Source organism: Symphalangus syndactylus, chromosome 12 (assembly GCF_028878055.3).
Source record: "Symphalangus syndactylus isolate Jambi chromosome 12, NHGRI_mSymSyn1-v2.1_pri, whole genome shotgun sequence".
NCBI lineage: Eukaryota > Metazoa > Chordata > Mammalia > Primates > Hylobatidae > Symphalangus > Symphalangus syndactylus.
The window spans coordinates 90933074-90959479 of NC_072441.2; the positions used below are offsets into that span (position 1 = coordinate 90933074).

Below are 26406 nucleotides of genomic sequence, written 5' to 3' on the forward strand. Positions count from 1 at the left end.
TGGTACCTATTAGTACTATAATTTGCCTCTCTCTGACCCCTCCAAGCTGAGAGAAGTCTCGCCTTTCTCCCTGCCACCTCTACTCCACTCTGCAGTCCCTTTCTGAGGGCAGGCTTTCTAGGAAGTTCTTTGTCTTCATGTAGTTTCTTTTTTCTTCTCTGTAAACATAAATGTCCCCTAGGGTGAATGAACATAAAGGCCTGGCTACAGGCTTTGAAATGGAAGTGATAATGCACAAAAATCTTCAAAATTATCTTGCTCCAGAGATTATTTCAAAAACAGTTTTATTGAAGTACAATTGACACACAATAGACTGCACACATTAAAAATGAGCAAGTTGACCAGTTTTGACTTACATATAAACCCATGAAATCATCACCATAATCAAGATAATGACCACATCCATCACTGCCAAAAGTTGCTTGTGTCCCTTTATGATTCCTCTGGCCACTCCTCCTTCCCCTAGGAAACAGCTGATCTCTTTCTGTCACTATAGATTGACTTGTTTTTGTTTTCTAAAGTTACATATAAATGGAAGCATATAGTATGTGCTTTTTTGGTCTGACTTTTTTTACTAAGCATAATTGTTTTGAAATTTATCCATGTTGTTGTAGCATGCATCAATAGTTCATTTTATTGCTGAATAGCAAGGCATGATCTAGGGTGGGACAAGTGAAGTGCCTAGGGTTAAAATACAGTCAGTTCTTTATGATGATACTCATAATGATGATGATTGTAAAAACATTTAATGAGATCTGCTCTCTTAGCAAGTTATTAAGTGTAATATACGGTATCGTTAAGTATCGGCACAATGTTGTACAGTGGATCTCTAGCACATATTATTCTCGTATAACTGAAATTTATATCCCTCGAATAGGAATTCCCCATTTCCCCTTCCTCCCAACTCCTGGAAACCATCATCCTACTTTGTTTCTATGATTTAGGCTATTTTTGATATGTTACATATGTGGAATCATGCAATATTTACCCTTCTGTGGATGGTTTATTTCACTTAGAATTATGTCTACTGGGTTCAACCATGTAGTCACAAATGTTAGGATTTCTTTCTTTCATTTTTTTCCTTCTTTTAAGTATTATTTATTGTTATTATTATACTTTAAGTTCTGGGGTACATGTGCATAATGTGCAGGTTCGTTACCTAGGTATACACGTGCCATGGTGGTTTGCTGCACCCATCAAACCATCATCTACGTTAGGTATTTCTCCTAATGCTATTCCTCCCCTAGCCCCCACCCAATTTCTTTCTTTTTTAAAGCTGAATAAGATTCCATTGTATGTGTATCCCACATTTTCTGTATCTACTTATCTGCTGATAGTCATTTGTGTTGTTTCCATATCTTGGCTTTTGTGAACAGTGCTGCAATGAACATGGAAGGGCAGATATCTCTTCAAGATGCTGATTTAGATCCTCTTGGGTATATACCAGAAGTGGGACTGCTGGAGCATATGGTAGTTCTATTTTTAATTTTTTGAGGAGCCTCCATACTGTTTTCTATAGTGACTGCATCATTTTACATTCCTGCTAACAGTGTATGAGGGTTCCAGTTTCTCTACATCCTTGCCAACATTTGTTATCTTTTGATTTTGTTGATGATAGTCATCCTGACATGTATAAGGTGATATCTCATTATGGTTTTAATTTGCATTTCCCTAATGATTAGTGATGTTGAACACCTTTTCATGTAACTTGGCCATTTGTATGTCTTCTTTGAAGAAATGTCTATTCAACTTCTTTGACCACTTTAAAATCATATTTTTTGTTTCCTATCAAGTTGTATGAGTTCCCTGTATAACTTGGATATTAACCTTGAAAGATATAGTTTGCAAATATTTTCCATTCCAAAGGTCTTTTCACTTTGTTCATTGTTTCCTTTGCTGTGCAGAAGTTTTTGTTGTTGTTGTTCAATTGTAGTTCCGCCTGTTTTTGCTTTTGTTGCTTGTGTGTTTGGTATCATATCCAAGAAATCATTGCTTAGACCAATGTCATTAAGTTTTTTTCCTATATCTTCTTCCAGGAGTTTTATACTTTTAGATATCATGTTTAAATCTCTAATCCATTTTGAGTTGATTTTTGGGTACAATGTATGATAATAGTTTAATTTTATTATCTTGCATGTGGATATCCGGTTTTCCCAACACCATTTATTGATGAGATTTTTTTTTTGCCCATTGTATATTTTTCGCACTCTTGTTGAAGATCAGTTGACCTGTGTGGGTGACTTCCAGGCTTTCTATTCTGTTCTATTTGTCTATATGTCTGTTTTTTCAGGTACCATACTGTTTTAAGTTACTTTCTAAAATATTTTGAAATTAGGACATGTGATACTTCTGATTGATTTCTTCTTTTTCAAGATTGCTTTGGCTATTTTGAAACTTTCTGTGGTTCCATATAAATTTTAGGATTTAAAATTATTTCAAAATAATTTCTGTAACAAATGTCATTGGGATTTTGAAATGCAATCAGTTGTGAATCTGTTTCAATTGTTCTTTTTATTCTTACAATGGTTTCTATTTTTCTGCTTTTTCACATGCCCGATAATTTTTTATAGCATGGGACATACTTACACCTTAAAACTTTTTGTTAGATGGCCGAATAGGAACAGCTCCAGTCTACAGCTCCCAGCATGAGCAGCGCAGAAGACGGGTGATTTCTGCATTTCCAACTGAGGTACTGGGTTCATCTCAGTGGGACTTGTTGGAAAGTGGGTGCAGCCCATGGAGTGTGAGCTGAAGCAGGGTGGGGCATTGCCTCACCCAGGAAGCACGAGGGGTCTAGCCAAGGGAAGCTGTGACACGTGGTACCTGGAAAATTGGGACACTCCCACCCTAATACTGCACTTTTCCAATGGTCTTAGCAAATGGCACACCAGGAGATTATATCCCACGCCTGGCTTGGAGGGTCCCATGCCCATGGAGCCTTGCTCACTGCTAGCACAGCAGTCCGAGATTGAACTGCAAGGCAGCAGCAAGGCTGGGGGAGGGGCACCTGCCATTGCTGAGGCTTGAGTAGGTAAACAAAGCAGCCGGGAAGCTCGAACTGGGTGGTGCCCACCACAGCTCAACCAGGCCTGTCTGCCTCTGTAGACTCCACCTCTGTGGGCAGGGCATAGCTGAACAAAAGGCAGCAGAAACTTCTGCAGACTTAAACATCCCTGTCTGACAGCTTTGAAGAGAGTGGTGGTTCTCCCAGCACAGAGTTTGAGATCTGAGAACGGACAGACTGCCTCCTCAAGTGGGTCCCTGACCCCCAAGTAGTCTAACTGGGAAACACCTCCCAGTAGGGGCCGACAGATACCTCATACAGCTGGGTACCCCTCTGGGACGAAGCTTCCTGAGGAAGGATCAGGCAGCAACATTTGCTGTTTTGCAATATTTGCTGTTCTGCAGCCTCCGCTGGTGATACCCAGGCAAACAGGGTCTGGAGTGGACCTCCAGCAAACTTCAACAGACCTGCAGCTGAGGGTCCTGACTGTTAGAAGGAAAACTAACAAACAGAAAGGAATAGCATCAACATCAACAAAAAGGACATCCACACCAAAGCCCCATCTGTAGGTCACCATCATCAAAGACTAAAGGTAGATAAAACCACAAAGATGGGGAGAAACCAGAGCAGGAAAGCTGAACATTCTAAAAATCAGAGCGCCTCTTCTCTTCCAAAGGAACACAGCTCCTCACCAGCAATAGAACAAAGCTGGACGGAGAATGACTTTGACAAGATGACAGAAGTAGGCTTCAAACTATTGGTAATAACAAACTTCTCCAAGCTAAAGGAGGATGTTCAAACCCATCACAAAGAAGCTAAAAACCTTGAAAAAAGATTAGATGAATGGCTAACTAGAATAAACAGTGTAGAGAAGACCTTAAATGACCTGATGGAGCTGAAAACCATGGCACGAGAACTCCGTGATGCATGCACAAGCTTCAGTAGCCAATTCAATCAAGTGGAAGATCAAGTGAATGAAATGAAGTGAGAAGAGAAGTTTAGAGAAAAAAGAGTAAAACGAAATGAACAAAGCCTCCAAGAAATACGGGACTATGTGAAAAGATCAAATCTACATCTGATTGGTGTACCTGAAAGTGACAGGGAGAATGAAACCAAGTTGGAAAACACTCTGCAGGATATTATCCAGGAGAACTTCACCAACCTAGCAAGGCAGGCCAACATTCAAATTCAAGAAATACAGAGAACGCCACAAAGATACTCCTTGAGAAGAGCAACCCCAAGACACATAATTGTCAGATTCACCAAGGTTGAAATGAAGGAAAGAATGTTAAGGGCAGCCAGAGAGAAAGGTCGGGTTACCCACAAAGGGAAGCCCATCAGCCTAACAGCGAATCTCTCAGTAGAAACTCTACAAGCCAGAAGAGAGTAGAGGCCAATATTCAACATTGTTAAAGAAAAGAATTTTTAACCCAGAATTTCATATCCAGCCAAACTAAGCTTCATAAGAGAAGGAGAAATAAAATCCTTTACAGACAAACAAATGCTGAGAGATTTTGTCACTACCAGGCCTTCCTTATAAGAGCTCCTGAAAGAGGCACTAAACATGGAAAGAACAACCAATATCAGCCACCGCAAAAACATGCCAAGTGGTAAAGACCATTGAGGCTAGGAAGAAACTGCATCAACTAATGAGCAAAATAACCAGCTAACATCATGATGACAGGATCACATTCACACATAACAATATTAACCTTAAATGTAAATGGGTTAAGTGCTCCAGTTAAAAGACACAGACTGGCAAATTGGATAAAGAGTCAAGACCCATCTGTGTGCTGTATTCAGGAGACTAATCTCGCTTGTAGAGACACACATAGGCTCAAAATAAAGGGATGGAGGAAGATCTCCTAAGCAAATGGAAAACAAAAAAAAAAGCAGGGGTTGCAATCCTAGTCTCTGATAAAACAGACTTTAAACCAACAAAGGTCAAAAGAGACAAAGAAGGCCATTACATAATGGTAAACGGATCAATTCAACAAGAAGAGCTAACTATCCTAAATATATATGCACCCAATACAGGAGCACCCAGATTCATAAAGCAAGTCCTTAGAGACCTACAAACAAAGAGACTTAGACTCCCACACAATAACAATGGGAGACTTTAACACCCCACTGTCAACATTAGACAGATCAATGAGACAGAAAGTTAACAAGGATATCCAGGACTTGAACTCAGCTCTGCACCAAGTGGACCTAATAGACTTCTACAGAACTCTCCACCCCAAATCAACAGCATATACATTCTTCTCAGCACCACATCGCACTTATTCCAAAATTGACCACATAGTTGGAAGTAAAGCATTCCTCAGCAAATGTAAAAGAACAGAAACTATAACAAACTCTTTCTCAGACCACAGTGCAATCAAACTAGAACTCAGGATTAAGAAACTCACTCAAAACCACACAACTACATGGAAACTGAACAACCTGCTCCTGAATGACTACTGGGTACATAACGAAATGAAGGCGGAAATAAAGATGTTCTTTGAAATCAATGAGAACAAAGACACAACATACCAGAATCTCTGAGACACATTTAAAGCAATGTGTAGAGGGAAGTTTATAGCACTACATGCCCACAAGAGAAAGCAGGAAAGATCTAAAATCGACACCCTAACATCACAATTAAAAGAACTAGAGAAGCAAGAGCAAACACATTCAAAAGCTAGCAGAAGGCAAGAAATAACTAAGATCAGAGCAGAATTGAAGGAGATAGAGACACAAAAAACCCTTCAAAAAAATCAGTGAATCCAGGAGCTGGTTTTTTGAAAAGATCAACAAAATTGATAGACCACTAGTAAGACTAATAAAGAAGAAAAGAGAGAAGAATCAAATGACACAATAAAAAATGATACAGGGGTTATCACCACCGATCCCACAGAAATACAAACTATCATCAGAGAACACTATAAACACCTCTACGCAAATAAACTAGAAAATCTAGAAGAAATGGATAAATTCCTCGACACATACACTCTCCCAAGACTAAACCAGGAAGAAGTCGAATCCCTGAATAGACCAATAACAGGCTCTGAAATTGAGGCAATAATTAATAGCCTACCAATCAAAAAAATCCAGGACCAGACAGATTCACAGCCGAATTCTACCAGAGGTCCAAAGAGGAGCTGGTACCATTCTTTCTGAAGCTATTCCAATCAATAGCAATAGAGGGAATCCTCCCTAACTCATTTTATGAGGTCAGCATCATCCTGATACCAAAGCCTGGCAGAGACACAACAAGAAAAAGAGAATTTTAGACCAATATCCCTGATGAACATCAATGCAAAAATCCTCAATAAAATAATGGCAAACCGAATCCAGCAGCACATCAAAAAGCTTATCCACCATGATCAAGTTGACTTCATCCATGGGATGCAAGGCTGGTTCAACATATGCAAATCAATAAGCATAATCTGTCATATAAACAGAACCAAAGACAAAAACCACATGATTATCTCAATAGAGGCAGAAAAGACCTTCAACAAAATTCAACAGGCTTCATGCTAAAAATTCTCAATAAACTAGGTATTGATGGTAAGAGCTATTTGTGACAAACCCACAGCCAATATCATACTGAATGGGCAAAAACTGGAAGCATTTCCTTTGAAAACTGGTACAAGACAGGGATGCCCTCTCTCACCACTCCTATTCAACACAGTGTTGGAAGTTCTTGCCAGGGCAATCAGGCAGGAGAAAGAAATAAAGCATATTCAATTAGGAAAAGAGGAAGTCAAATTGTCCGTGTTTGCAGATGACATGATTGTATATCTAGAAAACCCCATCGTCTCAGCCCCAAATCTCCTTAAGCTGATAAGCAACTTCAGCAAAGTCTCAGGATACAAAATCAATGTGCAAAAATCACAAGCATTCCTATACACCAATAACAGGCAAACAGAGAGCCAAATCATGAGTGAACTCCCATTCACAATTGCTTCAAAGAGAATAAAATACCTATTAATCCAACTTATAAGGGATGTGAAAGACCTCTTCAAGGAGAACTACAAACCACTGCTCAATGAAATAAAAGAGGACACAAACAAATCGAAGAACATTCCATGCTCATGGATAGGAAGAATCAATATTGTGAAAATGGCCATACTGCCCAAAGTAATTTATAGATTCAATGCCACCCCCATCAAGCTACCAATGACTTTCTTCACAGAATTGGAAAAAACTACTTTAAAGTTCATATGGAACCCAGTAAGGGCCCGCATTGCCAAGACAATCCTAAGCCAAAAGAACAAAGCTGGAGGCATCACACTACCTGACTTCAAACTATACTACAAGGCTACAGTAACCAAAACAGCATGGTACTGGTACCAAAACAGAGATATAGACCAATGGAACAGAACAGAGCCCTCAGAAATAATACCACACATCTACAACTGTCTGATCTTTGACAAACCTGACAAAAACAAGCAATGGGGAAAGGATTCCCTATTTAATAAATGGTGCTGGGAAAACTGGCTAGCCATATGTAGAAAGCTGAAACTGGATCCCTTCCTTACACCTTATACAAAAATTAATCCAAGATGGATTAAAGACTTAAAAGTTAGACTCAAAACCATAAAAACCCTAGAAGAAAACCTAGGCAATACCATTCAGGACATAGGCATGGAAAGGGCTTCATGTCTAAAGCACCAAAAGCAATGGCAACAAAAACCAAAATTGACAAGTGAGATCTAATTAAACTGAAGAGCTGCACAGCAAAGGAAACTATCATCAGAGTGAACAGGCAACCTACAGAGTGGGAGAAAATTTTTGCAATCTACCCATCTGACAAAGGGCTAATATCCAGAATCTACAAAGAACTTAAGCAAATTTATAAGAAAAAAAATCAAATAACCCCATCAAAAAGTGGGCGAAGAATATGAACAGACACTTCTCAAAAGAAGACATTTATGCAGCCAACAGACACATGAAAAAATGCTCATCACCACTGATCATCAGAGAAATGCAAATCAAAACCACAATGAGATACCATGTCACACCAGTTAGAATGGCCATCATTAAAAAGTCAGGAAACAACAGGTGCTGGAGAGGATGTGGAGAAATAGGAACGCTTTTATACTGTTGGTGGGAGTGTAAACTAGTTCAACCATTGTGGAAGACAGCGCGGTGATTCCTCAAAGATCTAGAACTAGAAATACCATTTGACCCAGCCATCCCATTACTGGGTATATACCCAAAGGATTATAAATCATGCTACTGTAAAGACACATGCACACGTATGTTTCTTGTGGCACTATTCACAATAGCAAAGACTTGGAATCAACCCAAATGTCCATCAATGATAGACTGGATTAAGAAAATGTGGCACATATACACCATGGAATACTATGCAGCCATAAAAAAGGATGAGTTCATGTCCTTTGTAGGGACATGGAAAAGGTAGAAACCATCATTCTAAACAAACTATCGCAAGGACAGAAGGCCAAGCACTGCATGTTCTCACTCATGGGTGGGAATTGAACAGTGAGAACACCTGGACACAGGGTGGAGAACATCACACACTGGGGCCTGTCGTGGGGTGGGGGTAGGGGGGAGGAATGGCATGAAGAGAAATACCTATTGTAAATGACGAGTTTATGGGTGCAGCACACCAACATGGCACATGTATACATATGCGACAAACCTGCACATTGTGCACATGTACCCTAGAACTTAAAGTATAATTTAAAAAAAAGAAAAAAGAAAAAAGCCATTTTGTTGCTTATCTGAAATTCAAATTTAACTAGGTGTACTGTATTGTATCTGGCAGCCCAGTGTCCTGAGACTCTAGCTTCCTTTACTTCTCTGGACTCCCATTTTTATCTCCTCAACTCAGGAAATTCTCCAGCCTCTGCCTGAGTTCCCACTCATTGTGTTGTATCCTGGACACACTCTCATGCCAGTAAGCTGATGCCACTGTAGGGCTCAACTTTTTTGTTTCCTGACTCTCAGATTGTTGTCCTTTGTTGTCAGATGCTCATTATCTTAAAACTTAATATTTCATCTATTTTGTCCTTTTTGGTTGTTTCACACTGGAGAGCAAATCTGGTCTCTGTTACTCTGTCTTTGGTTGAAAGTGGAAGTCTGTATCCAGAAGTTATTGTTTCTAGCCAGGAGCCAGAACATAATTCTAACCAGGGCCAAAAATGTATGTTCGATCCCTTCGTAGGCGAGTGTGCAGTTAGCTTTATAGTTTTCATGCAATTAACTACTTAAAAGAATAATTCTTTGTATCATAAAGGTGCCTGGTGAAAATGAGGGCTCCCCATTCCTGTTAGGAAATTGATTAGAGGTGAACATCTGCTAATAAGAGAATGGGATGGGCCACTGGGGTTATTACCAAGTACAAAGCATAAATTGGCACATTACATTGATTTTCAGAGTTTGAACCAAAATATAGATTTTGCTGGGGGTCAAATCTCGGAGGCCCAAATTGTATTTGGAGTCAGGGCCAGGAAGGCAAGTCTGATAGAATCAAGGTGGTCAAACTGGGGCCATAGAGGAATCTAGGAAGATGTAAATTCTCTTATTCCTTGTTCAATATTCAGTGATATTCTTCCTAGGGTGCTCTGGAAATAAAAATAAAGCATGTCCTCTCTCTTCTCTTTGGTTTCTCTTGGTCTAGCTATATGCCGCTATCCTCTGGGCATGTCAGGAGGCCAGATTCCAGATGAGGACATCACAGCTTCCAGTCAGTGGTCAGAGTCCACAGCTGCCAAATATGGAAGGTGAGGATGGTTACATCAAGAAAGCCCATGTTCTGGGGTTGGGCAGATTTCCTGGGCACAGATTCCTGATCCTAGGGGCTGGGGAAGGTGGTGTTATTGGCAGGAACTGTTGAGAATGAAGGACAGACAGCAAATGGGCCTGTCCTGCTCTGTATGTTTTCAGGGAGAGAATTCAGGGCTTAGCCACATGTACTGGTCTGGCAGCCCCATCTCAACCACAGAGGCCCCAGGGCCACATTACCCGCAGTGAATAGGTTCATTGATAGGAAGTGGATTTGCTTTCCCTGACTTTCTCATTGTGAGCTGCTGCAGGAGGCAGGCAACAGTGGCAGCCATGGGAAGGTGCAGATTATGTAGGACACTGGGAGTTAGCATCCACTCCTCTTCTCAGTGGGTCTATGAAACATCACTCACTGCAAAGCATCAAGACACTGAGGCCTCCAACAAGTTTTCCCCCTCTCTCAAGGATCTCTCACATAGAAGGGCCATCCTTGACCACAGAGAGAGTGTGGCAGTTTCCTGGGGTGATTGATTTCAGGGGTCTTGTACATCAATAAACCCCCTACTGCTCTACTGGTTGGACCCAATACTCTACCTGGAATCTAATTATTTTGGTGTGAAGTATTGATTTTATTGAAATGGAATTACCCATAAGAAAAGCAATCCTGATGAACCTTCCCCATAATTTCTTAGTGTATGAAAGACTAGAGTGATGGTTGGTGGAATTGGAAGGGAGCAACAAATGAATGGGTAATATCTGTGAGAAAAGGGAGCAATCCAGGGGAGAGGAAAAGGGGTAGGAGGTTCTCAAAGTAAACTTTATAATAATTTCACAATTTCGCTCAGCGGTAGCTCAGCCTGAAGGTAATAAAATGAAACCAGATTATTTACTACTTCCTTGACGTGCTCTTCCCCCTCATCCTCCCCATGTGTTTCTATGGCTCCTTGCTGGTCTGCAGTGCCCATCCTACTGCATTGCATAACCCACACTGGAGACCCTACTGTCCCTCCTCCCTATTGCCATAACTTGATGTCCAAGCAAATGGTGGCTAGCTTTGTTAGGCTGAATTTGAAAGAGGGAAGGGAGGTATGAAATGACTCATGGGGGAACAGAGAATAGGAGGAGTTTTATTTCTCTTTAGACCTCTAAATCAGGATGGGGAGTGAAGGCTATGTGTGATCTGAAGGCCTCAGCTCACTGTCTTTCAGGGTCTCCAGGGAAAGGGATCTGACCACAAATGGGTACTGTGGTGGCAGTGAAAACTGTGGCAAGAACCCAAAATGTTTATAAGGACTGGGCAGCCTGCTCTCTCCCCTCAGTACAGGGCAGCTTCTTGCCTGTGAACCAGTAAATAGCTCTGTGGTTTCATGGTTGCTCTCTCTCTCCCCAACCCTCACCTCTCAAGGCTGGACTCAGAAGAAGGGGATGGAGCCTGGTGCCCTGAGATTCCAGTGGAACCTGATGACCTGAAGGAGTTTCTGCAGATTGACTTGCACACCCTCCATTTTATCACTCTGGTGGGGACCCAGGGGCGCCATGCAGGGGGTCATGGCATCGAGTTTGCCCCCATGTACAAGATCAATTACAGTCGGGATGGCACTCGCTGGATCTCTTGGAGGAACCGTCATGGGAAACAGGTAGGAAGAAGAGACATCCAGACCCTGGATGTCCAAGACCATATTTTGACTTAGGCTAGGAGAAGAAGGGTACAGGTTGTCTGTGTGGGTATGTGTGTCCACAGACCAGGCATGTCCTTGTGAATGTGTGACCCAGGGTGAGGGAGGCAGGGAAGGAATATCAAAGCTGTGGGGAAAGCAGAGTTGATGCATTCTGCTCCTCGAATTAAGAAGAGAGAATCCATCAAAAAGGTGGTGGGGTGAAGAAAAGTGAGCATGATTTAATACCACCTCTTCACTCGTTCTCTTCTCTATCCTCAGGTGCTGGATGGAAATAGTAATCCCTATGACATTTTCCTAAAGGACTTGGAGCCGCCCATTGTGGCCAGATTTGTCCGGTTCATTCCAGTCACCGACCACTCCATGAATGTGTGCATGAGGGTGGAGCTTTACGGCTGCATCTGGCTAGGTAGGTCACTAGCCCAGGAAGCCTATAGACTTTATTAAAAACTCCAACTTCTGGGAAATCAAGGCAATCAAATCAGAAAGGGATGGGATCAGTTACTCCTGGAATGGTGATTCCCTCTTGGGAAGAATAGAGACAGAAGCATTGCTCATTAACCCAGGGCTTGGGGCCCCACACCAAGTCATGCATTGAGAGTCATTATGTTGGCTGCCACTGAGGGGCACTCCTCCGAAGTCTTCCCTGGGTGTCCAGATGGAGTCCTGCTGGACATGCTGTGCAAGCTTGTGCCCTTGAAACTCGCATAGTTCCCTGTGGTAATTGGCCTGAGCAGTAGGCACTCACTTGACTCTGTTTCCTTTGCAGATGGCTTGGTGTCTTACAATGCTCCAGCTGGGCAGCAGTTTGTACTCCCTGGAGGTTCCATCATTTATCTGAATGATTCTGTCTATGATGGAGCTGTTGGATACAGGTAAATCCTGGGAAACTTTATTAGAATGGGAAATTGGCCACTAGGAAAGAATAGTATTTTATCATGTCTTGGGATCAATAATCAATCAACCAATCAGTATGTATTTAGTTCCTGTACAAGGCATTTGGAAATAATTTAGATGAAGGAATATACATGACCTTTATTTCCAGGGAACTTAAAGCCCAGTTTGGGAAGACAAGTTAATTACCCAGAAAACAATCAATTACACAAAGTAGGGACTAAAGTTTGTGATATGGCTCTAAGTATAATAGCCATATTTTTGACCCTCAAAACAGGACATGTAGTCTGACACAAATATTGGCCTACTTATGGAAACAAAGGGCCAGAGAATTGAAGTAATAAGTATAATACTCTGGGCAAGTCAAGAAGTCAGAAAGAATAGACCTTATACATATAAATGCTTTGAAATTTGTAAAAAGGGGACTAGTAAGACTTACAACAGACAAGGAAAGTTCTAGGTTAAGATGAGAATTGTAGCAGAGGAAGGTAGGTAAAGGTAGCAGAAGAAAGGAAGCAGGGCTGAAGGCAAGACTGACCTGGCTATAGTAGAAGATGGAGTTGAGAAGAACAGAATGGAACAATGGATAAGCCTGAAGTGGATAAAAGGAGTGCCATGGCAAAGAAGTGTGACCAGATACCCTAGGGTTGGGTACGGGATGCTCCCACCTATCCCATTTCACTTCAAGCCTTTAAGCCTTGCCATTCTTCTAGCCCACACTAACACTTTTCTCTCTAAGCTTGGTCTGTATCTGCAAAGTGAGCCTGGGAGAGAATTCAGTCCATAGTGAAGACCAGACCAGATGATGGAGGCTGACAGGGCTCGAGAGAAGGAGATACTAGTGAGTCTCAGGAAGGGAGTGTGGAATTACAGCCTTCCATTGGCTTAGGTGTGGAGAATGAACTATTGCCCTCTAGCTGCCATCCCCTGGGTGAAGACCTGATTCATCCACTCTTCCACTCTTCTACTCCTAGTCACTTCCTTTCCATCTTCTTAGTCACTGTTCTTTCCTTTTTGCTTAAACTGTCTTGGCATAATTTTGCTCAGTCACACCCCAGCAGGCATGTATTCAAGGCATAGAGGAAATCAGAGATCAACCAAATTCAGTTTAATTTAATAAGCCTTTGTTAATCAACTGTTACTATATACAAGGAATTTGGCCAGGCATCTTAGGTATTCAAAGGTAATGGAGTCATTGATCCTACCTTTAAAGAGCTCACAATTGGGAGTAGGGGCTAAAACAGAATATAAGTTACTATGATTCAAGTATATGAGCAAGAGATAGCCTATGATTGCTCCAGGGTTCAAAGGAAAAAGTAAACTATAGTAGGAAAGCACAAAAATGGGAATGAAAACATCTGGATTTTATATAATAAAAGTTACTTCTGTTTGCTACAAGGCTTAAGGGATTAAAATGTGTGTGAAAAGCATTTCGTAAGATAAATTGCTATACACATACAAGTTGTTATCTGATTATCATTTTTCTGACTGAAGGACCAGTAAAGATATGGTAGAATAGATGAAATCTGAATTGGGTCCCAAAGAATGGGTAATACTTTCACAGGTGCAGAATCTTGAAATGGAATTTTAGGCAGAGGGAATAGCATGAGGAAAAAAGAATCATGGTTATAAAGTTTAGGGGACTGTCTGAGGGAGATCAACAGTTTATTTAACCATGGGCCATATTTATGTGGCAAAGTAGTGCAGGAGAAGCAAAACAAAGCAAATTATGCCATATCTTTAAGGAACCTGAAGTCAAAGCCAAAAGGAGCAAGAAGTGGATGAGGAGGAAGAGGAAAAATTGTTGTTCTTGTTCTTCATAAATATTATCATTAATGTAATGAGTCATTGAAGATTTTTAAAGCTGAGGAAGGACATGATTGGAGCTGTGCTTTAGACAGATTAATCAAGCAGCATGCAAAGGTTAGATTGGAATGGAATGAGGAGGCTATGAGGAACCTTTTAAAACTCTTAGTTCTGCCAAGTAAAAAGAATTAATGACCAAGGCCATAACAGTGACTGTGGGGAATGAAGAAAAGATGTTCATTTAGGGGATGTTTGAAATCTGACTGGATGTATGGGGCAAGACAGTAGGGTGAGAAAAAGGGTCAGATGAAGCTAGACAGTCTAAGTGACTGAAACAATGGGGATGACATTTATTTATTCGACAAATATATTTTGAGTGCTTACCATGTACCAAGCACTTTCCGTTACTATGAAAGAGAAGTATAATTTATAGAAAAGGGAAACCAAGGAGAAAGATTTAGTTCAGTAGAGGATGATGATGGATTTAGTTTGGGGTGTAAGTCTATGAGATTGAAAAGACATTCAGTAGAGAAATAAGGAAGGTAGCCGGAATTATGGCTCTGAAGTCCAGGGGAAAGATAAAAAAAAATTAAAAATGTAGACATCATTGGCTTTCATTTAATAATTGAGGTAATAAAATATCTGGTGGAGGTGGCTGATTGAAGAGATCCTCTCAGCCACTGAGCGATGACATCAGTCTCAGGAAATAGTCATATTAGCAAAAGTTACTTTTTAAATTTAAAACAATTTCAAGAATAATATATGCTCACTGGTGATTTTAATAACTCTAAAGTATATAAACACTGAAAATTTATTTTCTTATCCCTTCTTCACTTGATTTAATTTTGACCAAGGGGGAACTGAACAGGCATTCCTTTTAATTTCTGTTGCTTTTCGTAAGACTTTCATGGGATTTATCTTTCTGGGGATAATGGGGAATATATTTATTGCAAGTAAACTTATGTTCTCCTAGCTTTCTGATCTGTAGAGAGAAGAAAAAGATGGCAAAACCTTGGAAGGGAGATCCAGGCTCTGGTCACTGTGGATAAGGCCAGTCAAATTTTATAATTTACCAAACATTTTCAACGATTAAATATATTTTAAAAGGCTGGCATAATCACCCTTAGTATTTTTTTATTTTTTGCGATTCACAAATTTTACATATTATTGATCTGGTTATAAACCTCAAGGGTCCCACCCATTATTGCTTGAGGGTGAGTATCCCAATCTCGTCATTTGGGAGATTTGTGTCATATCTGCCAGAGCTTGAGATGCAGAGCTTGAGGAAAGAGAAGTTCCACATGATGGGTTCTTGCTCTGTCCCTCCATAAAAAGAAGGAAGGAGCCTCTTTGTGTTCTCCAAGTAGTCAAATAAGCATAAATGCAGTTATATTCCATCCAGCAGTCAGGCTTCTGGCAAACTCAGCCTTTAAAACAGAGCCTCTTACTCAGAAGTCAAAAAAGGCTGCTAAGCTAGAACACAAAACTAAATCCAATACCTGGGATTCTCATGAAATCCATGCATCTTACTTCCTGGGTCTAGTATCCTACAAATTTAATTAAAATTAAATAGAAATTATTCTTTAAATTTAGAGCTTATATTTTTCCCCCTTAGTTTAATATCAAACTGGGTTGTTGGATATGTGGAATAGAAGAGAGTGTGACTGGATTCTCTGAAATTGATTCACTGAACAATGACAACACGTAGTTAAAGGAGAGTCAGCACCAAGCTCTGGAAACATTTATTTGATAATGGGGCAAGTGCTACTATGTATGGTAGTATTCATTCTATGCATTTATCCATTTCATCATTTACTTATGAATTAATTCATCAAATGCATTTGATAATATTAAGTCATTATGTGAAGGCATATTCAGTATATAAGAATAGGCAAGGTGCAATAAATTATAGAAAGCTTTTCATATTAAATAAGATATTGTTTAAAAGTTTTACTACTAAAGGAGTAAGCATCAAATATTTTATAAAAATTACTAATGTTAAATTCTTAATTCTCCCTTGATGCAAGATAAACGAGTCAATACTATAATACAAATCTGATTATTTACAATCTTTCAATTCCAAGATAATAAGCTCATACAAAATCTGGAGTAAAGATGTCGGGTAAAAGCTTTTCCATGAATGTGTGATTAACTCAGATTTCTCTCTCCTTTTCCTCCTCTTCTCCTGGCCTGAGCAGCATGACAGAAGGGCTAGGCCAGTTGACCGATGGTGTGTCTGGCCTGGACGATTTCACCCAGACCCATGAATACCACGTGTGGCCCGGCTATGACTATGTGGGCTGGCGGAACGAGAGTGCCACCAATGGCTACATTGAGATCATGTTTGAATTTGACCGCATCAGGAATTTCACTACCATGAAGGTCAGTGGGGTCAAGTGTGGTGGAACTTGTTTAAGGAGGCACAAATCATAGTGTGGTAGAGAAAAGGCATGCTAGAAAAAAGTCTAGGCTGATGCCAGTTCCATGACATATTCTTTTACTAACTAGCTAAATGCATTTCACAAGTCACTTCATCTCTAAGGGTCTGATTCTCCATTTGTGTGTAAGGGAGTTAGAATAGGTCAGTGAGCTCTCTCTTTTTTTTTTTTTTTTTGTTCTAACACTAAAGGTGACATATCCATTAAGCAGAATAACACAGTGTCCAGGGCCCACAGATTTTTAAGACCCATAAAAATGCTTTAATTTCTTTTAGTATCAGGTGAAAAAATGAATTTTTAGGGTCAAAGATTATGTTTTTACCAGCACAGTTGTGTGTGTGGGTGTGTGTATATATGTATGTATATGTATATATGTATATGTGTACATATGTATATATATAACACACACAACTATATATATATACACAATTATATATATACACAACTCTCTCTCTCTATATATATATATATACACATAACTCTAATACATATATACACAACTCTCTCTCTATATATATACATATACAACTATATATATATATGTAGTTGGTGTTCTGCAGTCTTCTGAATTTTTCCTTTAGGAACCTCGCAGTGGCAGTGATAGTTGGTCAGGCCTTATAAAACCTGGGCTGCAACCCTGGTCACCTGTATGCACTGTCTGCCCTTGGCCACCTCACTTCATGTTGCTGGACTGCAGTTTTCTCATCTGTTAAATGAGGACTGCACTAGCATCTCATCAGGCCCTTCCTTGCCTTGAACTCTCTGGAGTCTGTAATCCCCTCAACCGCAGTTGCCATCTACCCTGATTCGTGTGTGTATCTATACACATAGATACACACACATATATGTGAGAATATGTGTATTCTCATTTAGAAATGAGATTTCTAAAAAAAAATGAAATTGTTTTGGATTGTATATTATTTCAAGTTTCTCACCTAGCCCTGTTGAAAAGAAGAAGACTGGCTCTGAAATGTACCTAGGAGGAAGTAGGATGGCAGTCTTCCTCTTACCTCAGTTCAGAATAGCTTGAATCAGGGTAGACGGCAACTGAGGTTGAGGGGATTATAGACTGAAGAGAGTTCAAGGCAAGGAAGTGCCTGAGAAGATACTAGTGCAGTCCTCATTTAACAGATGAGAAAACTGCAGTCCAGCAACGTGAAGTGAGGTGGCCAAGGGCAGACAGTGCATACAGGTGACCAGGGTTGCAGCCCAGGTTTTATAAGGCCTGACCAACTATCACTGCCACTGTGAGGTTCCTAGAACGAAAAATCCAGAAGACTGCAAAATACCAACTATTCACCAAGGGTGGTGCTCACAGAAACAGCAGGTCTTGACTCTTACTGAGTTGGCTGGCACTGTGTCTCCATGCACCTTAGCAGGGCCAACCTGTCACTCACATGCCTCTTTCTCTACCAGGTCCACTGCAACAACATGTTTGCTAAAGGTGTGAAGATCTTTAAGGAGGTACAGTGCTACTTCCGCTCTGAAGCCAGTGAGTGGGAACCTAATGCCATTTCCTTCCCCCTTGTCCTGGATGACGTCAACCCCAGTGCTCGGTTTGTCACGGTGCCTCTCCACCACCGAATGGCCAGTGCCATCAAGTGTCAATACCATTTTGCTGATACCTGGATGATGTTCAGTGAGATCACCTTCCAATCAGGTAGGGAGCTCAGGTCCTCTTTGGGAAGTGGGAGCAAGGTGATGAAGGAGGAATGCACATACCCAGAACTTCTCATTAGCAGGTCTTTGAGAGGAGTGGGATTGTACAGGCAGCTTCTCATTGCTGGATACAGTGAATCCTTTGTGTGACTAGTTTTAATTGTGGAGGGGATGGGATGAGAATGGAAGTGAACAAAATATTCATGTACCTCTTCTTAGAAATAATGTTTTTAAATGAGAGTATAGTGTGTTAAACATTTTATATAATTTAAGGTAGTTAACAAGTGTGCTGTTAAGGAAAAGCACACCTAAGCATTACTGAGATATTTAAATGGAAATTTCTAAATATACACAAAAGTAAAGAGAACAATAAACCACCCATCACTCAGCTTTACTAATCATTGATATTTTGCCATATTTGTTTCACCTATTCCTTCCTTTTGGCTGTAGCATTTTAAAGCAACTGTGAGATACTATTTGATTTCATTAGCAAATAATTGGACTGCATCTAAGAAAATAGCATCATTTTCATAGGTATAATGCCATGATAACATCTAACAACTTTTATTATTAAATAATTTCTTAATACCACCCAATATCCTGTCCATATTCAAGTATGACTAACTGTCCAACAATGTCTTAATTCAGTTGGCTTTATCAAATAAGGATCAAAATAAGGATCTCTTGGTGTGTTTCTTTATTCTATTTGCTCTGTGTCTCTTTTAATCTAAAACAATTCCTTCCATTTTTATTTCTTTTTAAATGGATTCTGGCTTGGCTGACGGCTTTCTGCAGTGTCATTTTACTTGAGCTTCTGTTCTCTGTCATTCCTAATGACTGGTGCTTACATCTACAGGTTAATTTGATTCCAGTTCAATATTTATTTTTGTCAAGAATTCTTTATGGATAGTGTTGTATATTTTATGCTTAATTTCATCATGGGGGTGTAATGCTAGATCCTCTCACTTTTCGTGATACTAAGAGATTTCTGGCTCCTCATGAACTTTTTCCTTAAGTTTTATCCTCCATTAATAACCACTGCCTGAATTATTTATTTCACTAGGGGTTGCTAAATGACGATTTGCTAATTCTTTTATTTTTTTCTGCATTTCTTAGCTGAATTTCTTCCGAATAGAATAACTATTCTTCATGCACCAGTTTACTCAGAAATCACATCGAAAGAGCAGGATATATGACTTATTTTCCCCTTTAATTGTTAATTTTTAGAGTAATGACTTGATACCGTAGCAACCCTCAATAATGTCTAATTAAATTTGTTTTTTACTCTTATTTTTTTGGTATCATTATAAGCTCATTGCTTTTTATCAATTTAATGTTTAATCGATTGCAGTTATTATTCTTTTTTTTTTTTTTTCTGAGACAGTCTCGCTCTGTCACCCAGGCTAGAATGCAGTGGTGTGATCTCGGCTCACTGCAACCCCCGCCTCTCGGGTTTGAGTGATTCTTCTGCCTCAGCCTCCCAAGTAGCTGGGATTACAAGTGCCTGCCACTGTGCCTGGCTAGTTTTTCTATGTTTAGTAGAGATAGGGTTTCGCCATGTTGGCCAGGCTGGTCTCAAACTCCTGACCTCAAGTGATCCACCTGCCTTGGCCTCCCAAAGTGCTGGAATTACAGGCGTGAGCCACCGTGTCCAGCCATTATTCTTTTTAATACTCAAGTTTATTCTTTTTAATACTCAAGTTGTGCTGTCTTTGACTAGAGTTTGCATTTTTTTTTTTTTTTTTGAGACGGTATCTTGCCCAGGCTGGAGTACGATCTTGGCTCATTGCAACCTCCACTTCCCAGGTTCAAGTGATTCTCCTGCCTCAGCTTCCCAAATAGCTGGGATTGCAGGCGGCAGCTACCAGGCCTGGATTTTTATTTAATTAAATTAAATTAATTAATTTTTTTATTTAATTAAATTAAATTAATTAATTAATTTATTTTATTTTTGCATTTTTAGTAAAGACAGGGTTTCACCATGCTGGCCAGGCTGGTCTCGAACTCCCAACCGCAGGCGATCCATCCGCCTAGGCCTCCAAAAGTGCTGGGATTACAGGTGTGAGCCACTGCACCTGGCCTAGAGTTTGCATTTTTAAGGGAGATCTTTGCTCTTTGGATCTGACCCTAGAAGCCTTTGATAACTTTCTTGTTTTCTGAAAGAACAAGGTATTTCAAGCTCATTTTGAACATGTACAGCACCCGACATGGAATCAACCATTTCTTCAAGAAATCTTGATTCCTTTTAGTAGGAAATGGTATTTAGAGAACACAAACTGGGCAGTAGAGATACTCATTACTAATAGGTTGTCATTGTTTCTTGGATTTTTCGGTGGAAGAAAGCAATGAAATATGTATATTTAAAAAGAAAAAGATTATGAGTTTACATTGTTACTTCCAATTCAAATTAAAGATAAGGTTTTTATTTAAATTTGATTTTATACTTTCATCTCTATTATTTATGCTAAATATCATGTTTCCTAACAATGTTAACAGCATTTTCTTCATCCTATTATTCAAAAAGCAATACCAATATTATTACTAGCAATGTAACTATTGAGCATTAAGATTTCTTAGCAATTCTCTTTTCTTTGTCCTGAGAATATATCCTACTAAGAATGTGCAGTCAAAGCACTATGGTCTAAGGTCAGCTGGGTAACAGTGGGATAATTCTTTTCAGTATATAGTTATGTCACCAATGTGATATACAGTTAGGTTCATTGTAGCCATTTGTTTCAACTTTTAGGGATTCATTTTAAACTTTAAACACTACTTTTGATTGAACAGTAACAGCAGCAAATAGTGATTTAACTTACTGGAGCCAGAAACTGTGCCAAATCTTGAAAAGTTAAAAGGTGTTTTTTTTTTTTTGAGACGGAGTCTCACTCTGTCGCCCAGGCTGGAGTGCAGTGGCGCAATCTCGGCTCACTGCAAGCTCCGCCTCCCGGGTTCACACCATTCTCCTGCCTCAGCCTCTCCGAGTAGCTGGGACTACAGGCGCCCGCCACCACGCCCAGCTAATTTTTTTGTATTTTTAGTAGAGACGGGGTTTCACCGTGGTCTCGATCTCCTGACCTCGTGATCCGCTTGCCTCGGCCTCCCAAAGTGCTGGGATTACAAGCGTGAGCCACTGCGCCCGGCCTGTTAAAAAGGTGTTTAGAACATTGTTCATACCATTAAATTTTAGATGGGGAGATGAAAGATACAGAATGCTTTTTTAAAAAAAAAGAAATGTCCAAGGCAAAATGAACAATAAATGGTCAGAAGGAGAGAGGCACTAGAGTGGGTTTGTCATAGACAGCATCAAAGGAATGAGACTTGTACTGGGCCTGAAAGAAAAGTCCAGGTGTAAAATAACATAAAAGAGATGAAGAGACTAATTTAAAGATAAACCACACTTTGGGAGGCCAAGGCAGGAGGATTGCTTGTACTCAAGAGTTTGAGATTGGCCTGAGCAACATGGCAAAACACCGTCTCTACAAAAAACACAAAAATTAGCTGAGTGTGGTGGCACGTGCTTGTAGTCCCAGCTACTTGGGAGGCTGAGGTGGGAGGATCACCTGAGCACTGGAGGCAGAGCTTGCAGTGGGTTGAGATTGCATCACTGCACTCCAGCCTGGGCGACAGAGCGAGACTCCGTCTCAAAAAAAAAAAAAAAAAAAAAAAAAAAAAAATAATAATAATAATAATAAACCAGAAGAACCCATCCTTTCAGATTTGATTTTTAAGGGAAAAAAAATTTCAAGATGGTTTGCTTATTAAGATGTACTGATAAGAAAATAGAGCATATTTTTAGGAAAACAGGTTTGGTGTTTAAATGCCTTCAGTGCTAATGATTTAATCTAAGAGTCATTTGATTGATTGTTTTATCTGAATACTGAGAGCAGAAATCAAGATGCTCAAAGTCAGTGCCACTTACACTGTAAGTGTTAACTGGGGAACAAATAGATTCCCGCCCATCCTCAAGGATTCTCCTGGCATAGTAATTGGTACACTTATTATAGATAATTATAGCTATGAACCATGGTTTTTGACTCCTGGGGTCTCTTGAGCTTTAAATCCAATGCATAATAATATTAGTTTTCATTGGAGCCTGACAACTGAACTCAGAAAGCACATGCAGAGGCCAGATACTTCCTTATTTATATAATAATGTTAAGAAGAAGAAATATTAGGATACCTAGAAGAAATGTCTCTTAGAAAGGAAATACATACTCTGATTCTTGACCCCCTTGAGTAGACAAATCAGAGAGAAAAACTCTGGCAACATCAGTCTGGCAAATACACTTTTGTGGTTTAGTCTCAAAAGCTGCAAAGTCACAATAAAGGACACTCCAATGTCAGTAAATATCTATGAAGATGAAGCCTTAATTCATAAGTTGAAGGGCTAGGCCAATGAGGCATAGTGAAGACTCTTCTATAAACAATCTAATATCCTTGAAGGAAAAAGCGTCTTAACACTATGTCTGCCCCTTGCCCATTTACCCGCTATATTCTGTCTATATTTTCGCTGAATTTGGGTCCTGCTTCTTATGCTTTGTGATAATGTGTGGTCACAGCCCTTTGAATAGCTGTTTCTTAAACTTTTTTGTACCATAGCCTCTAGTATGTAATATGTGAAACAAAAATTTTACAAAGGAAAACTTACTCTTACTATTTAGATAAATGGTGATATTGTTATTCAACGTATTTATGATTTTATCTTTTTAAAAGACTGATGGCAACTCACTAAATTGATTTTGTAATGTGCTAGGTCACAATATGCCTTTAGAGAAAACACTAGCTATCTGTCTTCTCCCTGGCTCTGACTCGCCCTTGTTTTATAATAGATGCTGCAATGTACAACAACTCTGAAGCCCTGCCCACCTCTCCTATGGCACCCACCACCTATGGTATGTGTGATTCCGAATTATGCAAATTAATTTGAAGGGACTTACTGGGGGATGAAGAAGTGTGGAGAGTTGCAAAGCCCTGGCTGTGTGGGAGACTTTACACCAGTTGGCTTTGGATGAAGAGTAGCCCTGGAAAGGTAGGACTGTCTACCTCCAAGTTATGGATCCAAATATACTCTCTTCACCACTGATTCATGTGCTTCTTCAGCTGAGGCAGAGTCTGGAGTTGTCCCAATTTCTCCATGAAAGTTTGGGAATTTGGGGTCAGAAAGAGGGAAAGGGACATTCCTAGGTCAGACCCATAGTGGGTATTTCTAAGAAGGGGTGGAAATGTAAGAAATAAAATGCTGATCTCTCCAATTGGAGATACACATGCCATGTATGCATTGCTTTGGGTAGTCATTGTTGACACTAGCCAGCAATGTGGGAAACATGTGGGATTGAATGTGTCCAAAGAGGACTTTCAGCTACCTTGGCATGTCTCAAAGAATGCTGAGAGTGAAACTGGTTCCTCACCTGTTTTTCACGAGGTGTGATTAAGGGACTGTAGACTCAGGCCATAATAATACAGAGACAAAATTTTGAGAAGAATAGAAAAACTCACCATTATTCTGTCTGACACATGGGGAGGGGGAGACTACTGTCTTATGGAAGAGGGAAATAGGATATGGGAACAAAGTAATAAACAGGATGGGCATGGTGGCTCACACCTGTAATCCCAGCACTTTGGGAGGCAGAGGCAGGCAGATCATGAGGTCAGGAGTTCGAGACCAGCCTGGCCAATATGGAGAAACACCATCTCTACTAAAGATACAAAAATTAGCCAGGCATGGTGGTGCATGCCTGTAATCCCAAGTACTTAGGAGGCTGAGGCGGGAGAATTACTTGAACCTGGGAAGGGGAGGTTGCAGTGAGCTGAGATCAGGCCATTGCACTCCATCCTGAGTGACAGAACAAGACTCTGTCTCAGGAAAAAAAAAAAAAAAAAAGTAATGAAACCGTAGCAAGAAAAAAAAAAAAAAAAACAGTAGCAAGAGCAAGAATAAGCAAAAGTATTAAGGTGGTATCTTCCACAATTATCCTCAAGGAACAGGGTCTACCTCCATGTTTCCAGTTCAGTCCCTCATACTTTTACTTGACCTGTGAGATGATTGTATTCTCTGCCTTCTCTCCCTGGTCACAGATCCAATGCTTAAAGTTGATGACAGCAACACTCGGATCCTGATTGGCTGCTTGGTGGCCATCATCTTTATCCTCCTGGCCATCATTGTCATCATCCTCTGGAGGCAGTTCTGGCAGAAAATGCTGGAGAAGGTGAGGAGGTGCAGAATGGGCATGATACAAGAAACTGCTCCTTTCTTTCTTAAGCCACTGTTGCCCCAGGAATAAAAGGCAAATTGCAAACATTTATTAATGGTTGGAGTTAACTGAGGCTACCAAGAAACATAGGAATGAAGCCAGAAAAGAATTAGCTAAGTCTATTTTCTCATTTTAGAGTGGAGATGTTGGAACCTTCCTAACCTTCCTCGGAAATGCAGAAAACTCTTCTTAATACATTGAGTCTCAACTCAGGCATTTTCCTTGAAGATTCTGATTCACTGGATTTTGGATGGAGTCCAGGCATCCATATTTTTAAAAAAATTTAATAAGTGCTTCTGATGCACATTCAAGGTTAAGAATTACTCTCCTAATGCCAAGCTGAAATTTCTGATAACGCTGTTGAAGTTCCGTCTCGTCTTTTTCACTTTGCTTGTCTGTTTGGTGTGTGTGTTTGTGTGTGTGTGTATATGTGTGTGTGTGTGTGTGTGTGTGTGTGTAGAAAAACATCCAGCTTCATTAACATTCAAGCCAAGTTTCTCACTATTCTATTTCTACTTTTGTGTACTTGAAGGTTGTGATTATGTATCCCTCTGAGTCCCTCTTCAGACTCTGTCTATGCCAAATGATCTGAATAACTTTTTACATTGTCTAACACTTTACAGGAAACAGACTTTTTCCTCATGCATAATTTTATATACACTTCATTGAGTAGTAACTCCTGGGCATTGTTATGTTTAACTATTTTTCTGATGAGAAAATGTGATGTGCTTAAGGTCATGCAACTGGTGTCCAGTCTTCCATGCTTTTTCCAATTGTTAATATTGAAATGCATTGATTTCTTTCTTCAAAACTATATTCATTTCATCAAAAATGGAATATCTATGACTTGTCTTGGTTTCTTGGACAAAATAGCAACTCCCTTGGACCAAATAGCAACTCACTGCTGCTTGGTGTCTGATTCTTTTGGGGCCTGCCGATGATTAAGTGTTTCTGCCTTTGGCCATGGTCACCTCTCCTGGTCAATAAGTTCCTCTCAATAGACATGGACTAGGAGAGGCCACAGAAACTCTGAACTGTGGGGCTTTGAACTGCCTCCTGAAGGCAGGGAACAGGAAGGAGGAGAAATCCTGATTGATTTCTGTGTTTGGGGGTGGGGTCTCAGAGGAGACCAATGCCTGTGTGGAACCTCTATTCCAGAGGAGAGGGAAGGGCACCATGAGAATGGGCTTGAATCTCCAGAGCTTTCTAGATGCAGGATGGGAGAAAAATGCCTCAAATCAGAGGTAAAGGAGGAGCAATCCTGATAAGTAGCCTGCAATTCCTTCTGACCTGTGCCACCCTCAGGTTCCTGAGATGGTTGATGTTTGTTTTAAGGTTTTTAGGAAGGAATATTTCATGGAAGAGAAGGTCTCCTTGCTTCCCACAAGTATGTCTACCAGTCTGAAAACACTTAAAGCTTTCAATTCCCAAATAGCAACAGAAGACTGAAAGACAGAATCCACAGAGACTCATTCGCTGTCATGAGTATGTCTCAAGGCATGAATGAGGCAAATATCAAAATTTTTCCTCCTTTAGAATGCTGGAACACACTAGTGTTTAATGAGGTATTCCAGAGTGAGGGTTGTGGTGAACTGAAAGTTCATTGAACTGCTTGAAGAGGATATGTGACCTTCATAGTCTGTTAGGACCACATTTTAGCCAAGGGAGGAGGGTCTGTGTTCTCTACTATACGAGCTCTTTTTCTCTTTATTTGAGCCACAATTTACCATACTTCTCTGAGTCTTTATTCTGAGGCCTGTTGGAATAACTTCATGGGCTAAGAGATAAATGTTGGAATCTCCAGGTAAAAGGTAGAGCAAACATTTTGCCCTTGAGTATTTAACTTGGTCCTCCAAGAAATTCTACCCCTGTACATCCTAAGTAAGATGACTCAAGGTGTTCTGGAATGACACCCAGGATTTCTTACTGGGAACAAAATT

The 26406-nt window shown here is 40.1% G+C and overlaps 1 protein-coding gene across 7 annotated transcripts in view; it reads left to right on the forward strand.

Moving 5' to 3' along the window:
• The window catches only part of DDR2 (discoidin domain receptor tyrosine kinase 2), a 166271-nt gene that overhangs the window by 122319 nt on the left and 17546 nt on the right, over positions 1–26406 (forward strand). For 6 of the 7 annotated variants that reach the window (XM_063627147.1, XM_063627148.1, XM_063627150.1 and 3 more), the window contains 8 exons: positions 9639–9741; positions 11148–11379; positions 11680–11827; positions 12188–12293; positions 16317–16500; positions 17973–18216; positions 23045–23107; positions 24291–24421. In XM_063627147.1, coding sequence (XP_063483217.1) covers positions 9639–9741; positions 11148–11379; positions 11680–11827; positions 12188–12293; positions 16317–16500; positions 17973–18216; positions 23045–23107; positions 24291–24421 — 1211 coding nt within the window. Of the gene's footprint in view, positions 1–2606; positions 2690–9638; positions 9742–11147; positions 11380–11679; positions 11828–12187; positions 12294–16316; positions 16501–17972; positions 18217–23044; positions 23108–24290; positions 24422–26406 lie in introns of all 7 variants that reach the window. The other variant, XM_063627152.1, reaches the window with a different exon arrangement.